This window comes from Myxine glutinosa, chromosome 4 (assembly GCF_964187855.1).
Source record: "Myxine glutinosa chromosome 4, kmMyxGlut1.1, whole genome shotgun sequence".
Classification (NCBI taxonomy): domain Eukaryota; kingdom Metazoa; phylum Chordata; class Myxini; order Myxiniformes; family Myxinidae; genus Myxine; species Myxine glutinosa.
In genome coordinates, this window is record NC_136264.1 from 17,131,719 (window position 1) to 17,152,856 (window position 21,138).

At 43.9% G+C, this 21,138-nt stretch overlaps 1 protein-coding gene across 7 annotated transcripts in view; it reads left to right on the top strand.

The window, feature by feature from the left end:
* Positions 1-21,138, top strand: part of IARS1 (isoleucyl-tRNA synthetase 1) — a 212,201-nt gene that overhangs the window by 62,862 nt on the left and 128,201 nt on the right. For 6 of the 7 annotated variants that reach the window (XM_068111971.2, XM_078775506.1, XM_068111969.2 and 3 more), the window contains 5 exons: positions 7,799-7,897; positions 9,023-9,149; positions 9,389-9,462; positions 9,683-9,877; positions 20,736-20,822. In XM_068111971.2, coding sequence (XP_067968072.2) covers positions 7,799-7,897; positions 9,023-9,149; positions 9,389-9,462; positions 9,683-9,877; positions 20,736-20,822 — 582 coding nt within the window. The remainder of the gene's footprint in view (positions 1-7,798; positions 7,898-9,022; positions 9,150-9,388; positions 9,463-9,682; positions 9,878-20,735; positions 20,823-21,138) is intronic. The other variant, XM_078775509.1, reaches the window with a different exon arrangement.

Here is a 21,138-nt window from a genome sequence, read left to right on the forward strand (position 1 = left end):
AATTCTTATCCGATTTGCATGAAATCAGCACCAAACTGTTCACTGTTCTGTTCCCTACACTCCCATGCCAAGTACAGAACAGTAGCTGCGGCGAAGGTATGCGCTCTACCGAGTGCCCGTTCTAGTTTTCTTTGAAGGCTTCATTTTGTTTTTTTGTAAACATAGAGATGATGTGCTTTACCAAACAGCTCTAATTTGGTCTCATTGGTCCACAGGACATTCTCCCATAAGGATTTTGGCTTGTTCGGGTGTGTTTTGGCAAACTCCAGTCTTGCTTTCTCACCAGTGGCATCCTCCTGGGTCTCCTACCACAGAACCCCTTTCATTGAGTTGGCGATGGATGGTCCGAGTTGAAACTGTTGTACCTTGTGTCTGAAGTTCAGCTTGAATCTGTTTGGCAGTTGATGGAGGTGCTTTCTCCAACATTTGAACAATCTTTCGCTGCAATCTTCGATCAAGTTTTCTCTTTCGGCCACGTCCAGAGAGGTTGGCTACAGTGCCATGGGCCTTAAACCTCCTGATAACATTGCGTACGGTGGACACAGGAACTTCAAGGTCTCTGGAGATGGACTTGTAGCCTTGAGATTGTCCATGCTTGGCTACAATCTTGTCTGACCTCCTCAGGCAATTCTCTGGTTTTCTTTCTTTTCTCCATGCTTATTGTGGTGCACACAGTGACACAAAACAGCAGAATGACTCATTTTCTCTCTTCAAACTGCTTGAATGAGTGATTTTTATATTGCAGGCACCTGCAACTCACCATAGGTGAGTTTAATTCCAAAGTAAAGGAGACTAACTAACTAACAACTTCTAAGAGGTGCCAATAATAATGTTCGGGTCATTTTAGGATTTCTGTGTGGAATAAGCTAAGATTTAGTAATCTTTCTCACCTTTTTTGTTTTGTTCCACTGCAAACCAAATAAATACATATGTGGATACCAAAATATTTTTTTATTTCATCAATTTTCTGGAAGAAATGGTGTGTTATTTGAAAAAAGTGCATGGATGCCAATATTTTTGGCCACGACTTTACATCACCAATTTGCAATCACGTCATTGCTATTCGAGCTGTTCATCTGTGAGGCAGATATAATGGAAAGTTGTTTTGGTTTGGCTGTACAAAGCGATGGGTAATTCGGGAATGACGAGAGTGAGAAATATCTACAAGCCGGTATTGTTTGTCACCACACAAAATGGCCGACTGCTCAGAGGCAGCTTACTCCTCTTTTGAGCTGTTTAGTATGGTTTGATTTGCAGCCGATGATAAATTGTCGCCCTTGTGCCTTTTGGGTAAGGCGTTGCATCGACGAGGATGCCTTTCTTTGGAGGGGTGTTAATATGAGTGTCTTCTCGTTACTGGGAGCGTGTCACTGATGCAGGGCCTCCTGTAGGTTAAAGTAAGAATTTCTACTTTTGCCAGCGTGCTGGCGATAGCTCACCTACTCTTCGCGAAGGACACTATGGGATCTTTAACATACACTAACTAATGCTTGCACATGGGACGCCCATTAACGTCCATGCGAGGGACGGCACACATGTATTGATGGATTATCTTGCCTGTGAAACACCAGGATAACAGTTTGTAGTTGGGTGGTCGAGATTTGAATGCAGGCTAGATGGTTGAGGTGAGTGTGCATACCTCTATGCCAGCCTAGCAGCCCCATAATCAGATGAAGGTCTCCCTATTCCAAGTGTTGAGATAATTACCTCCACTGCGGAAGGTGGAAGTAGGTTTTTTTCACCCCTGTCTGTTTGTCTGTGAGCAACATGTCTCAAAATGCTCTGGACAGATTTGGGTGAAACTTGGTGGACAGGTTGGGTTTGTGACAAAGACGAATTGATTATATTTTTGTGAAGATCCGGATACGGGCCCGGCTATGAGAATTTTCAGTGATATTTCACCATTGAGAGACGGGGCCAAAAACGATATAAAAAATATAAAATAACCACCTTTAGAGGCCATTTTTCCCCGCAAAGCGGGGGTTGGCCTTTTTCGGGAACCGTGGTTGTTGTTGTTTTTTGTCCCCTTTTTGAAGCAATGTTTTTACGGCCGGATGCCCTTCCTGCCGCCAACCCTTTTTGCCGCCTTTAACGACAAACAGGGAATTACCAGTGAGCTGGTACTCAATTAGCCGACCTCGGAAGGATGACAGGCTGAGTCAACCCCCCTGGCGTTAATTCAGCGATCGACCGGGATTCGAACCCAGGATCCTAGGATCCTAAGCCGGCACCCTAGCCGCTAGCCCAACACCAGGGCCAAAAACGATATGTAGCACGATATCTCAAGACGTTATGGAGGGATTCGGATGGAACTCGGTGGATGAGTTGGATGTATGCTCTGGAGGCATATCCCCAAAAGTGGCCTAGAAAAGGTGGTAGGGGTACACTCATGTTACAAGCTGGCAACAATGTTTTTCTGAAAGCCCAGACCTCTAGGAACCCAAAAAGTCTTGTTGCCAGCTTGGGAAATGGTTTGGACCAGATTTGTGGCCATTTTTCAAAATGGCCGCCTACATTTTTGGTGTTTTCTAATATTTGAGCTCTAGAACTTATATCTGGCTGTCTTAAAGGTCTCTAGGGTTATGACCTTATAACATATAGTCATACAACAATCCTCACCCAAATTGGGGTGCATGGCATATCTATAAGTGGTTTTATTGAAGCAAAAAGGCAAAAATATGCCTGAAAAACGCCTTCATTTTGATTTTTCCAAATCACTAAATTGCATACTGTGAAGTTGTTCTTTGGTCAATTTCTTTCAAAATAGTTTTAAAATTTGCCCAGATCCCTCCTCTTCATTAGCAAATCTTCAGGAATATACCCAAGTTCTCAGAAAATATGTTTTATGCATGATCAGCTACCCCTACCCCCTAAATCACAAAACGTGCCAATTTTCAATATTTCCAGATTCCAACCAATATCATTGTTGTATGACTTTTTCTCATCATGATAGGTCCAAATTAACTTACTCTATGTGATTAGGTGTTAATAAAAATTGAATTTCACACTTTAGTGAAAATCCAAGATGGCTGCCAAATGGCCATAGAATATTTGGTGGCGCGAGACCATAAGACTGCAATTTCATTCAGAGGCACTTCTAAAATGTTCCATTTATACTAAATATATGAGGCACTACTATTCTATAGGTCACATGTATGTGAAAGAGTCTTGATGAGTTGAAGATGTATTATTTTAGAGGGGGACTTTATGTAAAATTTATGTTTTATAACATTTGAATTTCAGGAAAGTAGTGTGGATTTGGAAGTGCCTTGTTTGCGGAGTATATTAGTTCCAACATAGCTGACAAACAAGGCACTTACATAAATGAAGACATAGAAGATTGTAAAATATAAGCTATATTATTTAATGTAAAACAAAAATAAACATACATAACTTGTATACATAATGCAAACATTATTATGTTACACTGATCCAAACAATACAAACGTCAATGCAATGCTTGCACCTTTAAACTAAACAAATATTTGGCACTGAATTAACAAAGTCATACCCAACAAGCTAATCTGGCTATTCATACATAAGTGACAGAATGTGGGATACAGTCATATCATAGACTATTAATACATTGGTGGAACAGAGCTGAAGCAAGACTAGTTACATTACGTCAAATACAGCCAGCATAGTAACAATATGACATTATGGAATATACTCAAGTTTCCATGCATGTCGTCTAATCACTATCAGATTCATTGAGGGGGTTCCTGCATAAGTCTGCACATTTGCATGCCAATGTGCACCGCAATCCATTTTTCCTACAGTTGCACCTGCCAGTTAGACATGGACGGGCCTTTGAGGTACATGCACACGTCGCAATTTTGACACATTCTGCTGTGAGCCCTTCCTTGGTCATGAGACGGGGCATCAGCTGGTTGTCCTCAAGGTACCAGCCGGATGAAACCTGCCAACACCTCAGGCGCAGTGTGCCCCAGCTGATTCATATCTGCCAGGAACACACTGCCCCATCGCAGGTAGTTTGGCCGGTCGAAGGCTCCGAACCAGTGGAGTATCTCGCGAAAAGTGGTCAGGAACAATTCCCACTTGGCATCTCTGATGGCACGGGTGAACCTCAGGAGGATGCTCACAAGATGCATGTATTGCCGCCAATATACAAATGTGGCATTTGCCTCGTGTTCCCTGTCCATGTCTTCTATTAGGGCACTGACCTGGTAGGCCTTGGGCACCAGACGCCTCAGAGCACTGTAGATGGCCTCATCGTCTGCCTGCTGGAAAGCTCTCGAAAGGTCCTCTGATACCTGATTGATTTCTGCATCAATCTGTACTTCATTTTCATTCAGCCAATGTAGGATCTTCTGCCACAGAATTCGCCATAATGCCTCAAACACAAGCTTGTGGGCACGGATTGTGCGGTTCCATTGTTTCCCGTTGAGGATGTTCTGTGCAGTGTTCTCGCCATACACACCACTTTCTACCAGAATGTCCTTCAAGCCGGAATCTGCCATGTACTGTCCAATAACCTTGGTGAAATTCATTTGAATATGGAAACCACCAAGCATCACCACTAGGTTTTTGCATTTGTCTGGTTTGGCCCACTGCAACATCTTGGCTTTACAGTACAGTTGCTCATCAAAGGTAAGTACTGTATACGTTTGCCCTAGTGCAGCAGTCATCCTTTGGCAGTTTTGAATCACTGTCCAGATGGTGTCAAACTCATGTGCAGGCTCATTGATTATCGGCATAGGCCCTACTGTAGTCTTTGCTGGATTCACATCAGACACACGCTGGTTAAATGCTGTCCAGCCTGGAACATGCTGGTCCTCGGTGTGAGACTGACGTGCAAGGAGCCATGACACATCTATGGCCATAGCCTCAGAGATAACCTGGGCATCCGATTCCATATACCAATCAGCTTTCACAGCTACTGGAAATGTTGCTTCGGGTTTCTGGGTGCCCATGCCTGAAGGTTGAATCTCATTGAAATGCTCTGGCACAGTTACAGATCTGCTACTGCTTGACTTGACATCAGGTGCAATGGTCTTTTCGCCAGGTATGCTTCTTCGAAAGGCAGCAGACTGTGAGGCATGAAAGGAGCCTTGACCGTCAAGGGTCTCCTCTATGATGTCAATGTTATCATTAGCATATCTGATGTATCCTTGGTAGGTAGCTTGTGCAAAATTCAGGGGTATTATTGTGTTGTTTTGCTCAACATATCTGGCCAAGACAGAGTTTGCAAGGGCAGTGTCAGCTCTTCTTACAGTTTCATAACTAACACCATGTCCTGCAGCATGCATTAGTTGCACCAAGTCCTTGGACCTTGTTGCTTGGTGAACAGTGAGAGCTAGCCCTAGTTGCTTTGGTGTCTGCTTTCTGCCACCAGATGCCAAACATACTATGTCCTGTGCTATGCTCAAAATCCTTTTGCTTTCTCCATCATCATCACCTTCGGAGGTCCCTTCAGAATCTTCAAATATGCTGTCACAATCACACAGCAGGCGTAGGAAAATGTAAAGGCTTTCAGGAACCACCTTCTGTGCACTTTCAGTATTGATGTCTCCAATATCTGAGTGTCCTGGCATTGTCTTGATGTCATTTCTCATTTTGACTGCCACTCTGTAAAGCCAACTCAAGAGTTCCTTGTCCTTTGTTTCGGCTGAGAAAGATGGAATGTGCTGGGAGGTTTCATCAGAATCTTGTATCTCACTTTGTTCTAGCTCATCTGCCATCTCTGCTAAGTTCTGAACAACAATACCTGTTTGAATTAGTGGGAAGACTAGAAGTGAATCCTGTTGATTCATGGACTGTACAAAATCTGCCCTATCTCCTAATACCCTTTTGACTTTGTTCTTGAATGCTTTGTAACTCTGTCGGTCACATTGCTCCACACAGACACTGAAGTCTCTTCTCATCATGTAACAGTATTGGTGCCAGATGGTTTTCATGGTATAGATGTCTCCTCCAGACAGCCCAGCATCCACCTCCTCGATCATTTTGTTGAAACAAACATCTGGTGGATATTCTGGGCCTTCTTCTACCACAGTTGACTCAGACTTCCTCCTGAAGGTTACATAACAAGGAAGGTGGTACTTCCCTTCAGCAGCTATTAGGTCACTTATTCCTGCCAACCGGCATCTCATAATCTTGTTCTTTTGAGCATCATTTAGTATTCTGTCTGAGGTCTCTAAAGTGGCTACATTCCTCAATTGCTTTCCTGCCTTATCCTCCTGACAGAAAATACATTTGTCCCAGGACACTGAAGCAACTGATGCTCTAGAAGAGGGGCGAATGCATGTAGATGGTTGGTCACACGAGTCCTTTGCTTCCTTTTCATGCCGATTTTTCAGTCTCTCAATATGGTTGGCATGTGTAAACTTTGAATAACAGCCCCTGTGCCATACTATGTGTTCTTTTTCATCATCAAGGTCAATACTCTGTATTCTGTCAAGTGTTGAGATGTACTCATGGTCATGGTATTTCTGTCTCGTAATCACACAGTCTTTAAAGCGTTCGAGACCAACATCTGTGGGCTTGGTTGTCTTTTCATTTTTTCTGTTGCCTTGGCAAATGAGGCATGTGCTCCAGTCGATGTCCAGTGCAACTGATTCTCTCTTCCGTCTCCCGCCTATCACAGCTACAGGTTCCATCTTCATTCATATCTGGAAAGAGACAAAGACTATGTCTACCACAACACTGAAAGCTATTTACAGCACATGCAACAAGCAATATGTTATAGTACATTGTTAACACAACAATTATGTTAAAATGATGATTCGGGCAGGACCTGAGGAAGGATACAAAGGAAAGCATCATTATTGCAATATATTATGTCTCAAAAATGTGTTGGTATCAAATGGTAGACTGCATTACCTTAACTTAACGTCATAATGTGAAATATTATATTTTATTGGCCATTTGGCAGCCATCTTGGATTTTCACTAAAGTGTGAAATTCAATTTTTATTAACACCTAATCACATAGAGTAAGTTAATTTGGACCTATCATGATGAGAAAAAGTCATACAACAATGATATTGGTTGGAATCTGGAAATATTGAAAATTGGCACGTTTTGTGATTTAGGGGGTAGGGGTAGCTGATCATGCATAAAACATATTTTCTGAGAACTTGGGTATATTCCTGAAGATTTGCTAATGAAGAGGAGGGATCTGGGCAAATTTTAAAACTATTTTGAAAGAAATTGACCAAAGAACAACTTCACAGTATGCAATTTAGTGATTTGGAAAAATCAAAATGAAGGCGTTTTTCAGGCATATTTTTGCCTTTTTGCTTCAATAAAACCACTTATAGATATGCCATGCACCCCAATTTGGGTGAGGATTGTTGTATGACTATATGTTATAAGGTCATAACCCTAGAGACCTTTAAGACAGCCAGATATAAGTTCTAGAGCTCAAATATTAGAAAACACCAAAAATGTAGGCGGCCATTTTGAAAAATGGCCACAAATCTGGTCCAGACCATTTCTCAAGCTGGCAACAAGACTTTTTGGGTTCCTAGAGGTCTGGGCTTTCAGAAAAACATTGTTGCCAGCTTGTAACATGAGTGTACCCCTACTGTCACATTTCCTGGAAGTGCCTCCAGACTAGTATGGCGAGAACGAAATGATTCGATTTTGGTTCACGTCCGAATCCAGATCCGACCTATCAGTGGGATACAAAGCGTAAACTGTTCAGCCTGGCGGAGGTATGCGCTCTACCGAGTGTTGTTCTAGTTCTCTCCTGCTTCACCCCCGAACCGTCTTTGATCTATCATCAATCTACTGCCTTCCTTCCCTCCTTCCTTCCTTCCATCCTCCAAATGTAGATCCGACACCCCCCTCATCTACAAGGCAGTTCCAAGCTGGTTTGTACAAGTGAAGCACATGGTCGACAAGCTACTGAAATGCAACTCTCAGACTTACTGGTGAGGGTTCATAAACACAATGTCCCACTTCCTGTTTGACCCATAAAACATTAATAAGCAGTAGATATGACTGTACTTTTACCTGAACAACAAAGGTACTGCGAGCTGCCATTTAACTTTGGTATTACTAATGGCATTTAAAGGCTTGATAAATCAAATGTCATTTGTGATTCCCACATGGAATCACAGCTTCACTCGGCTTTTCGTTCCAATGGAAGAGCTTGATGTGCTGTACAGTATACGGTACGTGTAGGAACAAGACGTGGGAAGATGTTGGTGCACAGCCACAACAGTGAAGGCATAAGAAAATCATCCCAGATGAATGACACACTATGAAGCATTTATATTTTTGGAAGCCAAGATCGTTTCTGTAAAATGTCCATCTCATTAGATCCAGTTGTCGGTATAAACGTAATTGGCTCGTCAGTTTACTGCTGGTTCCTTGCCTTGTCTAGCCTTTATTTTTGACACTAGCCCACAATGTGCCAACTTGAGATGAGCCTGAAGATGTTACCGATGAAAGGGCATTGCCACCAAGAATCTCTCGAACCATAAAAGGATTTACATTACATGAGATTTGAACCTCTAATCCCAGCAGGATCCCAGATCTTGGCTATTTGACCGCTAGTTCTTGGCTCGTCAGTGGTTGCCATTGGCAGTTCCAAGTCATTTTCAGACATAAGGTTTTATCCTTCATGTTTTTACAAAGCATGTTAGCCCTTGACGGAATGGTGAACAGGCAGCAGAGTACCTTTGAACCATCTAGTCTGGGTTCTGTTCTCGGTCAGATTATAAACGGTCAGATTGACGCGTTTCAGGCAGGGCGTTGCACCATGAACTTCTCCGTCCCTCGGCTTTACGTTGCAACGGGTGTCCCGTCTGCTACCATTAGTTGGTGAGCATTAATTGTCATGGTGTCTTTTGACAAAGTAAGCAAGTTATCGCCGGCACATTGGCCAAAATTCCAATTTACTGCTTTAGCTACTACTGTGAGAGTAATGGTAAACCACCCAGTGTAAATCCTTGCTTCTCCATTGGTAGGCTACCACAAGAGAGGAGAGGTTTGCCGAAGCTTTGTCGTAACTCTGTCGACACGTTTGAACCATGCTTTGACCACTGCCGCAGGGTGCCAGATTTTGTCGGAGAGAAGCGCTTTGGCAACTGGTTGAGGGATGCACATGACTGGGCCCTATCACGAAACCGCTACTGGGGAACTCCCATCCCTCTCTGGGTTAGCGACGACTTTGAAGAGGTATATACATCTTGTTGCTCGTCAATGTCACATCTCTAAGGAAGCTTTTTCATTTGCTTCTTTGATTTGTCAGCAAATGGTAATGTTGGGGGTTTTATGAGTACGTCTATGGTGCGTTTGTGGGTATTTTTGCAATTTGGTCTCGCAGAGGTGCTGTATAATTATTGCAACAATTGCTGGGCCATTCAGGAGTTTTTGTCACTATGTACGTGTTGCAGTTCTTGTTCTATCATCTCCAGGTTGTCTGTATTGGGTCTTTACAAGAGCTGGAGGAACTCACTGGAAGTAAAGTCACCGATATGCATAGGGAAAGGTCAGTTTCTGTCCCATTTGGCTTTCTTTTACAGGAATTGGATTGTTAATTTGAGTGAGCTGTGTGTGTGTGTGTGTGTGTGTGTGTGTGTGTGTGTGTGTGTGTGTGTGTGTGTGTGTGTGTGTGTGTGTGTGTGTGTGTCAGTCAGTCATATGGATCCTTAATTGGAAACATGCTTCGGTTGAAGATCATGAAAAGATTTGCTCTTTCTGCCTTTCAGCGTGGACCATTTGACCATCCCGTCTCGTTGTGGGAAAGGTTCTTTGCGCCGAGTCCCGGAAGTTCTTGACTGCTGGTTTGAGAGTGGCAGCATGCCCTATGCACAGGCACACTATCCGTTCACGTCTCGCCGAGATTTTCAAGATTCCTTTCCTGCAGACTTCATTGCTGAGGGCATTGATCAGACACGTGGCTGGTTTGTGGAGAAAACATTTGGTGTCTGTTTCAAAACCCAATCACGTGTCTCACACGCAATTTGAGGGCTTAACCAATCATCTCCCACATAATCAATTATCCATAGGTGGCTAGGACTATCAAATATATTAACTCCCACGGCCTTCTTGCCAAAGAACACTACTTAAAGCAACCAAGAAAAGTTACATAAGATTAGCCGTTTGCTGTATCAAACCCTACCTGGGTTCCTTTACATCTGCATACATTCACAAGTACTACATACATGAGAGCGCCAACGCTACATGGCCGCATCAACCTCGTTTTTCTCAGTAACCACATGTGCGATTGAGACAAAACTTTCAGGGTAGGAGTGACACCCATGCAGAATGTTTAATGATAATTGTGACAGCATAGGTCACGTGGTATGGCAGCCATCTTGGATTAAATGCAAATAATTAATAAAATATTTCTCAGAAACTGCTGAATGGAAAAATTTGAAACCTGGCACATTGTCAAGTACACCCAATGGGGAACAAAAGCATGATACAACAACAACAACAACAAAAAACAACAACAACAAAAGCATGATAATGATGACATAATCGGTGAAGTGGAATACCAGCCATAAATGTTTTAATCGAATTCTTTATCCTAACAATGTGAAATTGTTTGTACAGGATCTCTGACCCATTTGTTTTGAGATACTAAATTTATGACATACGTCACGTGGTTTGGCAGCCATCTTGGATAGAAAAAAAACGAACCTTTTCCCATCAACACGAAACTTCACAAACATGATCCCCTACCCATACATATGCAGAGTGTACATTTTTGAGGTCATATGTCACATGGTTTGGCAGCCATATTAGCTTGAAAATGAATGATCGTTTTAAGGCCATTTACGGATCTCAGAGACGGCACTCCCCTTAGCAAGGGGGGGGGGGGGGGGGGGGTTAATCCCCTTGGCCTGTTAAGCTGGCCGTCTCTGGTCCTGGTACTTGTAACGCTCTTCTGCGGGGTGGAATTGATCATGGTTATTGGTCAAGGTGTTCTCCCGAATACCTTTACCAATCCCTCCGCAAAACAGGGAGACAAGTACCGCTCGAACCACGGACAAGATGGTATTTGCCGAGCGGTTTAGCAATCCGCGGTTCGAGCCGTTATCAAGAGACTAAACCCGATTCCGAGCGTTGGCCAAATTGTGCCACAGGTACTCAATCGAAAGAAGGGACTAAAGCGATCAGATGAGAATGAAACCAAAGAATAAGAAGGAACAGGTGGAATTTATTAATTATATACAAAACCAAAGAAGAGGAGGAACGAAAGTAATATACAGAAGAAGAAGAAGACAGAGCAAACCTTAAACTAATCTTATATTATAGCCCAGACAAAACGAACAGACTCACACGACAGGGAGAATGGCAATGGTAGGGATGCGCCAGGGAGCGAATGGTTCAGGCAGATGGTAAGGATGCGCCAGGGAGAGAAGGGTCCAGGCAGCGGCACAGCGTTGAGGTTCACTCCAGGTTCACGCTCCGGGCTCGAGGCGAACAGCGGCCGGCAGCTTCACGTCTCAACAACCGGCGACAATAGGGCCCTAGAGGGTCTCAAACTATTGCCGCAATGCGAGCACCCCCACGTCTCTCTCTCCTCGTTTCGGCTGGATCACTCATCTGGCTAAGCAGTCCCCCGTGCCCGCCTTTATTGCTGTGTTGGAAATCAAGCCGCCGGCTCTGATGACTCGCCTACCGGTTGGCTCACCGCGGTGCTGGTTGGCCGGTAAGGGCTTGCTGACTCCACCTCTGCCGATGCGTCGACGTGCCACGCCCGTGATCTGGCGGCTCCTCCCCCTTCTTCTCCGAGATGGAGCACATGGGCAATGGCGTCTTGTGGGGAGATAGCAAACCACTCGCACCGCTTTTGAAGGGAATTTTGGGCCTACTCTTATTTGATTAATGCAACGCAGATTCAACTATTGGGAACAGGTCCTTAACTGAAACACATAATAATGAGATAACTACGAAGAGGTCCTATGGTTCGCTACGTGTTGTTCATGGACTAACTAGGGTGCGATCTTTAACAAGCCAATTGATGGGAATATTTACAGGGGGACATTTATAAGGGATACATTTACTAAAATTTACTAGTGAAGGTTCTAAAAACCATAACACAGTACCCGTTTTTCCTCTAGGGTCGTCTCGACCCGAACTAACTTGACTTAATGTGACACTCCGGTGTAATAGCCCTCTACTATTAACCTTACCCTTGAGTGCGACAGTTTTAAAACAACTACGTATGTCCCGCCTGCTACCTTGCATCCTACCTAACAGACTCACGCCCACAGAATAACCGAATCCCAGAATGGTTTTCAAACTACACATTTACGGTGGGGAGCATTATTTACAAAACACTAATTTGTATTTACACTGCAACCCAGGACCTGTCATTGTGGGAGACAAAAAGGAAAAATCTGAAAAGGAGGAAGAGCATGCACTGCACTGCACCGATACACCATACTCAAGTGCCCGGGGATGCACAATTGATATTGCAGTTTACCCCCGAGCACAAGAGCACCACAAAGCACCATCAGCACCAATAAGCACCAGGAAAAACCACACAAAGCACCATCCAGTGCTCATTGCACACATTTCAAATAAAAAAGCAAACAAACTTTTGACCGGGTTCTTCTTTCTGCTCCTGCTCTGCTGGCCGATGTTTCTTCCAGATGTGATCATCATCCATATTAGCTTCAAAGATGATATTTAAAAAATTCCCTTCTCCAAAAAGCTTCACCGATCAATGTGAAACCTTTTCTGTGGTAAAAATGTGATACTTCGAAACAGCTGAAGGGATTTCAACCAAACCTATTTATTTTTAGGACAGTGAACGATGTCATCTACCCATTGTCACGGGCAGGGACTATGCGGAGGCATATTGGTGACACAGCCACATTTCTCTAGTTTATTCTTACCTCCGCCACCAAAGATGGATGGAGGTTCTTTTCACCCCTGTGTGCTTCTGTTTGTGAATAAGATATCTCAAAATGTTGTGGACGGGTTTGGATGAAACTTGTTGGACAGGTTGGGTGTGTGATAAGTTCAAATCGATTAGAGATTGGTGAAGATTCGACTCCGGACACGAGAATTTTTCAATTTTTTGAAAAAGCATGGATAGGCTCGCTCCACTCTCCTCACCACCCGCCGCTACTGGGGCACAGGCTTGTTATAACTTAGGATCAGACCGTGAATGACATCATATTGTCGCGTGACTACCCTTGGTGAACACTTTAGGGTAGCACGGAAGGCCAAGCGAGCTTTAACTCCGAAGCGTTCAGTTCAAATGGCAGAATATGCGTGGGGATGCAAGAGGGAGGGGGGACCGGAGCGTTTACCTTCACGGATTCCACCGGCAGTCCTCGAACCTGCAAAAAATGAACTCGCATGAAACAGATTTAAAATGTCCAAAAATACCGGCTTTATTAAAAGAAATGCCTGCAATACAAAATAAAACACGGTCAAATAAATTCCTAAATTGGGACGTCCCCACAACAGACTTGAAAACAGACAAAGGATAAAATAGCGTTGGATAAAATAAAGGTGTGTGGTTATTTCGTGCACTTAACTCTGATCCCCGCTCTAGCGGGGAAAATGGCCTTACAACGATCATTCATTCATTCATTCATTCAACTCTGATCACTGGTGGGGTCTCGTCAGGGGTCGTCAAAATCGCCCGGTCCGTCGGCGGGAACCCATTCCTCGCTGTGTCTCGCACTGCAGCGAGCCTGCAGTGCTCGTCCACGCGTCATTCCTGCCTGGAAGCTTGCAGCTCTCCGTCCGTGGCTCTTCCGCCACTTCACGACCACCAGCAAAGTCTCGGAACGTGGGCATTTATGAGGAAGCTTCCCCATGCAACGAGCAAGCACAACCGTTCGCTTTAACATCCAGAACGAGAAGAAGAAAATGCCTGCCGCTGCAACTATTTTACACGCCGCTCTCTGACGTCATCGGTTGTGCTTCGCCAATCAGCGAGTTGCTTCTTACCAGTTCTCCTGTCAATCAAAATCCTGACAAATCATGACTCCTCGGGGCGTGGCCTTGGCCTGCCCGACCTGTGCGCTTCTAAAGTCAGGGTTGTCAGCGGTAACGCTCAATGTTCTGGATTCCGGTAAGTTTATTTAATGAGTGCCATTAAATGCGCGATTCTAGCTCTACGTGTGGTGTCTTGTCAAAAGGAACAAAGGAATAAATACAGAGGAGAGGTATCGACATACAAGGGATAATTTACCCATAATCCCTGCGCTAGTTAACATACCCCACTCCTCGTAATGGGGACGAAGATGTCCCCATTGTCCCCTTAATCCAAACACATGGTCTACCGGATCCCTACTTATTACATGGTGGTTCTTCTTCCTCACGACAATCGGAGCACACTAATCTATGCAAATCTACCTGGACTAAAGAATCCCTACCCCCACAAACGTAACAATATGTGAGATTGTGGAATTGTTGATTGAAATTGAAATTTTTGAAAGGATCATTGAAATTGAAATTGATCAAACCACAATCATTGAAAGGATCAGATCGTGCCTCGCCATAATAAAGTTTGGTTCTGTTCATCGATGCGATAAGCATAATTTGCCTCACGGATGTCGGGATTGCTCCAAATATCTTTCAGTTTTGTGTTGAATGGCATTAGCGACTGTTTCAAAAGGTAATCATGTGTGTTTGTGGTTTATAATATTTTTACTTCTGGCGGGCGAGTGAGGCATGCTTCGAGCTCTCCACGGCATCGAAGTTTGAGTGTTTTCCCATTCTTGTCTTTGTCAAATTTCCACTGGTTATTTTGCTGTGTACGTGTTATTGTGTGTTTCTAGTTGGTGTTGGTTTGTGGTTCGTGCAAACTTGTGTGTAATTAATCGTTTTCTGGGTCGTACCTCGTGCGCGGCCTGGTGACTTGGGGCTTCCCTCCCCCCGTCGGTGTTTTGTTGGTTTGGGTTATTTCCTTCGCTGTATTGCTTGTTTCTTTTATTTTGTTTTCTCCCCCTCACCTCACCTCCCTAGACAAAGAATTCTATGTTGATTCTTTCTCTCCTCCCGGACACGTGCTTGTTCGCTCTCCTCCTCGTCTCGGCTTGTGCCCCACCCCCTGTATCTCGTTTTTCATCCGCCTCTGCCCCTTCTTTCTCAAATCCACGTTCTCGCTTGGAGACTTTTCCCGGATTGTTTTTCATGGTTCTGTTTGGATATTGTTGGAATATGTTTAAACCGCAGCCGTGATGCTGACGCCGCCCCCACCCCCCCAGAATTTCCATGTTTTAAACGTTTCCCAGTGTGTACCCTGGTCAGAATAGGTACACCGTATCCCTGCGTGTCGTAAGAGACGACTAAGAGGGTTGGCGTCAGGAAGGGCATCCGGCCATAAAAACATTGCCTCAAAAAAGAGAACCATGACAATTACAAGTACATATGGGCAGGGTGCAGCCCGAAGTGGAGATCGGTTTCTGAGGTTTGGGACATGGAATGTAGGGACAATGACAGGGAGATCAGGAGAAGTGGTGGAAGTATTGGTCAGAAGAAGAGTGGACATATGTTGTGTGCAAGAGATGAGATGGAAGGGAAGTTGGGTGAGAATGGTGAAGGGTAGGCAGGGACAGAAATACAAGTTTGTGTGGCAAGGGTGCCCGGAGGGTGTGAATGGTGTTGGTGTCCTGTTTTCTGAGGAGTTTGTAGACAGTGTGGTGAGTGTGACTAGAGTGAGTGATAGGTTGATGATGGTGAAAATGATGATTGGAAAGCTCTTGGTGAACGTCATCTCAGGATATGCTCTGCAGGTTGGTTGAAGCGATGAAGAGAAGGACAAGTTCTGGTGTGCGATAGAGAAGCTGATGGAAAACGTGAAAGATGAGGAAGTTGTTGTGGTGGGAGGAGACCTGAATGGACATGTGGGAAGGAGTATGGATGGTTTTGAGGGAGTTCATGGGGGTTACGGATATGGTGTGAGAAATGGAGAAGGTGAAAGGATTTTGGAGTTTGCTGATGGAGCTGATTTGTTGATTTGTAATACTCAGTTCCAGAAAGAGGATAATAAGCTTGTTACATACACGTCGGGTGGGTCGACGACAACCGTTGACTACCTGATGGTGCGTAGGCGAGATAGGGGGCACCTCCGGGACACAAAGGTGATCCCGGGGGAGGAGGCTGTTTCACAGCACCACTTGGTTGTCTGCGATATAAGGGTGAAAGGTGCGAGGAGAGCTCGGCGGGTGAAGTACCAACCGAGAATGAAGGTGTGGAGGTTGAAAGAGGTGACAGTAAGGGAGGCATTAAAAGAGAGGCTGAGTAGGGTAGAGGATGATGTGGTTGAGCTTGAAAGTGGTTGGATGTCAATGAAAGCTAGTCTGTTGGGAGCCGTTAGTGAGGTATGTGGATGGACAAAAGGACCACCGAGGCACTCGGAAACATGGTGGTGGGATGTTGAAGTTGGAAAGAGGATTGACGAGAAGAGGAAGAAGTTCAAGGAGTGGCAGAAGGCGAAGGGTACGGGAGCAGAAACAGCAGAGCATGAAAGTTATAAGGCAGCCAGGAAGGCTGCAAAGAAAGAGGTAGCAAAGGCGCGGGAGGCATGTAGGAAAATGTTCGGAGAACGCTTGGATTCGGAAGAGAGCAGTATTCAGGATTGCAAAGCACATAGCGAAAGAGAGGTGTGATGTGATGGGGGTGAGTTGCTTGAAGGATGAAGTGGGACAAATCGTTGTCGACCCAGATGGAATTAAAGGAAGATGGAAAAGATATATGGAAATGCTGTTGAATACAGAGAATGAATGGGATGGCAACATAGAGAGTAACCCAGTTTTAGGACCGGTAGAGAAGATAACTTAGAAGGAAGTTGAGGAAGCGATAAAAGCAATGAAGAGTGGAAAAGCGGGAGGGCCGACGGGAGTTGTGGGAGATATGTTGAAGGCAGCAGGAAGTTGGGGTGTGAAGAGAAGGACAGAGATCTGTAATCTGGTGGTGAAAGAAGGCCGCATTCCAGTGGATTGGGAACTGAGTACCCTCGTCCCTCTCTACAAGGGGAAAGGTGACCCTCTGGAGTGTGGCTCGTACCGAGCGATAAAGTTATTGGAGCATGGAATGAAGGTATTGGAAAGGGTGTTGGAGAGGAGGATAAGGAAGAAAGTGAAGATCGACGAAATGCAGTTTGGATTTATGCCAGGAAGAGGAACGACAGATGCGCTTTTCATTGTGAGGCAGTTGCAGGAGAAGTACATGGATAAGAGGAAGAAGTTGTTTTTTGGGTTTGTTGATCTGGAGAAAGCATTCAATCGGGTTCCACGCAAAGTATTGACATGGGCATTGAGGAAGTTAGGAGTGGAGGAATGATTGATCAGAGTAGTTATGGCAATGTACAAAAGAGCGCGCACAGCTGTAAGGACGAAGGACGGGAACAGTGGTGAGTTTGAGGTGAAGGTGGGAGTGCATCAGGGGTCGGTACTAAGTCCACTACTATTTGTAGCTGTGATGGAGGTGCTGGCTCAGAACTTAAAGGAGGGTTTACCGTGGGAGTTGTTGTATGCAGATGATCTGGTGTTGATTGCGGAAAGTATGGATGGACTGAAGGAAAAGATGAACAAGTGGAAGGAATGTATGTAGACAAAAGGTCTGAAGGTGAATATCGGAAAGACGAAGGTGATGGCAAGTGGTAAAGCATGTGGTGAGGTGGAAAGAACTGGGAAGTGGCCGTGTGCTGTGTGCAGGAAGGGTGTCGGAGTGAACTCCATTCAATGTACAATGTGCGCTGAGTGGGTTCATCAAAAATGTAGTGGTCTGAGAGGGTCATTTACCAGTGTGGCAGCAACATTCAAATGTAAGGTGTGCACAGAGGGAGCTGCAGATGGAGGAAATGTTGAGTTGGATCTTGGAGACGGCGTGAAGCTGGAAGGTGTGAAAACATTTTGCTACCTCGGAGACATGCTGAATGGAGAAGGTGGATCAGGCTCGGCAACGGTTGCTCAAGTGAGATGTGCATGGAAGAAGTTTCGGGAACTGAGTGGCGTGCTGATGAGGAGGAGAGTGTCGTTGAAGCTGAAGGGAAAGGTGTATGCTGCATGTGTGAGAAGTGTTATGATTTTTTGGAGCGAGACATGGGTAATGAATGTAGAGCAGCAACGAAGGCTGGAAAGGGTGGAAATGCGAATGGTTCGATGGATGTGCGGAGTATCGTTGAGAGAGAGGAAGACAAATGATGAATTGCGAAAGATGATGGGAATATTGCCTGTGATTGATGCTGTGAAGAGGAACAGGTTGAGATGGTTTGGTCATGTGTTGAGGAAGGATGAAAGTGACTGGTTGAGAAGAGTGATGGAAGTTAATGTAGAAGGAAGTAGAGGACGGGGAAGACCGAGAAAGACTTGGCTAAAGATGGTGGAAGAAGAAATGCGGGCAAGGGGGTTAACAAGGAGAGATGCAGAAAATAGGGCAAAATGGAGAAGATTGTCATGGGGACCGCAAGGCTAACCCCCGCTCTAGCAGGGAAAATGGCCTTTAAAATGGATGTTGTTAAAATGCATGTTGTTAAAATGCATGTTGTTAAAATGCATGTTGTAGGGGCCATGTGTGCCACGAAATGACACGATAAGCTATTTATAGAGATTTAACACGTAGTTTGTTCAAGTAGGGGAGAAAAACCCTTGAAGAGAGCACATATTATTGGTATTAATATTGATTTGTAATAACAATATTATGCTGTTGTTGTTCGTGTTATTACTTTTGTTTTTAGAAGCGGCCTTGGAAAAAAAAAACGCCACGATAAAGCTATCTTAACACAGATATACACCTCATCATGCAACCCCTTAGCGGAGAAAACTCCCTTGGGGTAGGGGAAGAGGGCAAGGGGAGTTAAATCGCTACAACCTCCGTCGTGTGACCTTTAGTTAGTCTCCCTGTCAAGTTTGGTTGTGATTGGATAAGTAACGATCGAATGCAGAAAAATAACCCCAACAACGCGGTCCAAAAAATATCAGATCGACACCAAATTGCGCATTTTAGTATGATTCTTCATCATTGAGAGATGGGCCCAAAAACGATGAATAGCACAATATTTTAAATAGTTGTGGACCGGTTATGTCAAAACTAGGTGGATGAGTTGGTGAGGCGACGAGAACAAACAGATTCGATTTTGGTTCAGATCCCAATCCAGATCCGACCCATCAGTGGGCTACAAAACATAACTGTTCAGCCTGGCAGAGATATGCGCTCTACCGTGTGCCGTTCTAGTTTTATTAATGCAGTATTTTAATTGCTCTATCCTGTGAAGAACACGTGATAGCTTTGAGATTTGAGATCGTGTGCATTTCCTTTGTGCAGCCAAAATTGTAGTTTCTCTTCTGCAATTTTATAGCACAAGAACAGGACTATGCTGCGGAGAAGTATTACTGTTTTTGTTGTTGTTTTGCTATGTCCGGCACCTCTCATCACTGACGAAGCAAGGTGCCTGATGGCAAACTCTCTGCGAAGTACATTAAATATCTGCAGCAATACAAGTTTCAGCTGAAAGTTAGACTTGCCGAACAAAACGGTCGACCCTACACAAATGGAATTACGACAAACAACAACAACAATTACGAAACACATTTTTATTTTTACAGATGTCGAGATACATTCACAATGTTGCATGGGCTATTGATCACCATTTGCAATGTGCAATATTTACTGAAAGTGTAGAATGTTGTTTGAGGTTTCTTATGCAAAGCTCATTGTGGTGAACGTGTTTCTCAAAATGTCATGAAAGTGATAATAATTTAGCATGGCCAATTTGTGGTCGTTCATAACACCACATTGCAGGTTTTTACTCTAAATCACGCGAATGGTGTTATAAGCCGCAGTGTAGGCAGCACACCTGTGGTCTTTTGAAGGCAGTGGCCGATCGATCGGAATCCTGGTGTGATCTTTAGCCTGGCATTTGAGTCTGCCAAGCCTGGCGCGTGCAGATGGACGGAGGACCGCTGAGATGAAAGCTCGTGTTGTGGCTGCCAGCCTGGTGTCCGATAATCTGATGCCCATCCAGGCCTATGTTATCACTTTGTTGTCAAAAGGGTGCCACTTTACTGGTTTTTATTCATACCCTTGGGTGTTTTGCTCTCCTGCCAAGTGCCCTTCTTCCGCAAAGCCTGCTTTGGGAGTGTGGAGTTGATGGGGGTGGCATTTATTTATTTTAAAAGCCTTCACTCACTTGTTTGCATTTCAACGTTCAAACAGTTTGGGCTCGTGGAATAATTCACACGTTTTGGGGAAATGTTTTTACATTTTAATGTTATTATTTTAATCCTCATAAAGTAAGTGAACGTTTAACAACATTAAGGTTAAGAATAGCATGTTTGAAGAACAATAATTATTTTTGAGGTTTCAATTTCAAGAACCAAGTGCATTTTGGGTATGCAGTGTTAATAAATTAATTAATATATACGAGTGAGTTTTTCTGTGTGAAGGCTTTTCTTTGATGTCGATGCTATTTTCCCAAGTTTATTTACCAAGTCTTAAATAACACCTTTTGGCATAGTGGTGAAGGTTAACGATTATTATATGACTGACTTTTTTTTTTGCTGAAAATTGTATTATATGTCTGCAAGACCGACAACTTTTTTGTCAGGTCATTTATGGGAGGTGTGGAAGGGGGATGGAAGGTGGGGGAAGAGTGGGAATGGGAGTTGGTATGTTCTTCTGTTCAAAAGCAAAGTGCATGTGCTCTTTGTTTTGCTTATTTCTTGACAAAACAAATAGGTAAAATAGGTCAAAACACTTCAAAAAATACCTCATTTGATTTCCGTAGTATCACTGTTTATAATTGCATTGAAAAATTATACTTTCCCTGCCGCACCCTTGTAGGTTTTACACACTGCTCGTTCTCTCCACTGCTCTGTTTGGGAAACCTGCGTTCAAAAACTGCATTGTCAATGGCCTAGTCCTTGCCAGGTATGTTGCATTCTTCAGATTTGCTTCTCAACTGTGGAACTCTACATTTTATAATTTGCAAAGCCTCTTCAATTGCAGTTTTCTCTTGGTATATTGTTTGTGATTTGAATATTCCATTCTTTATCCATCGTTACTTATGCTTGAGTCATTGTCTGAGAACAACGATGTTGGTACTCCTCGCCTTTGGGTGTGTACTTTTTGTCATATTTTGCGTTTTCATGTATATATATATATATATATATATATATATATATATATGTGTGTGTATGTACGACTGTACGTGTGTATATATGTATATATATATGTATATATATAT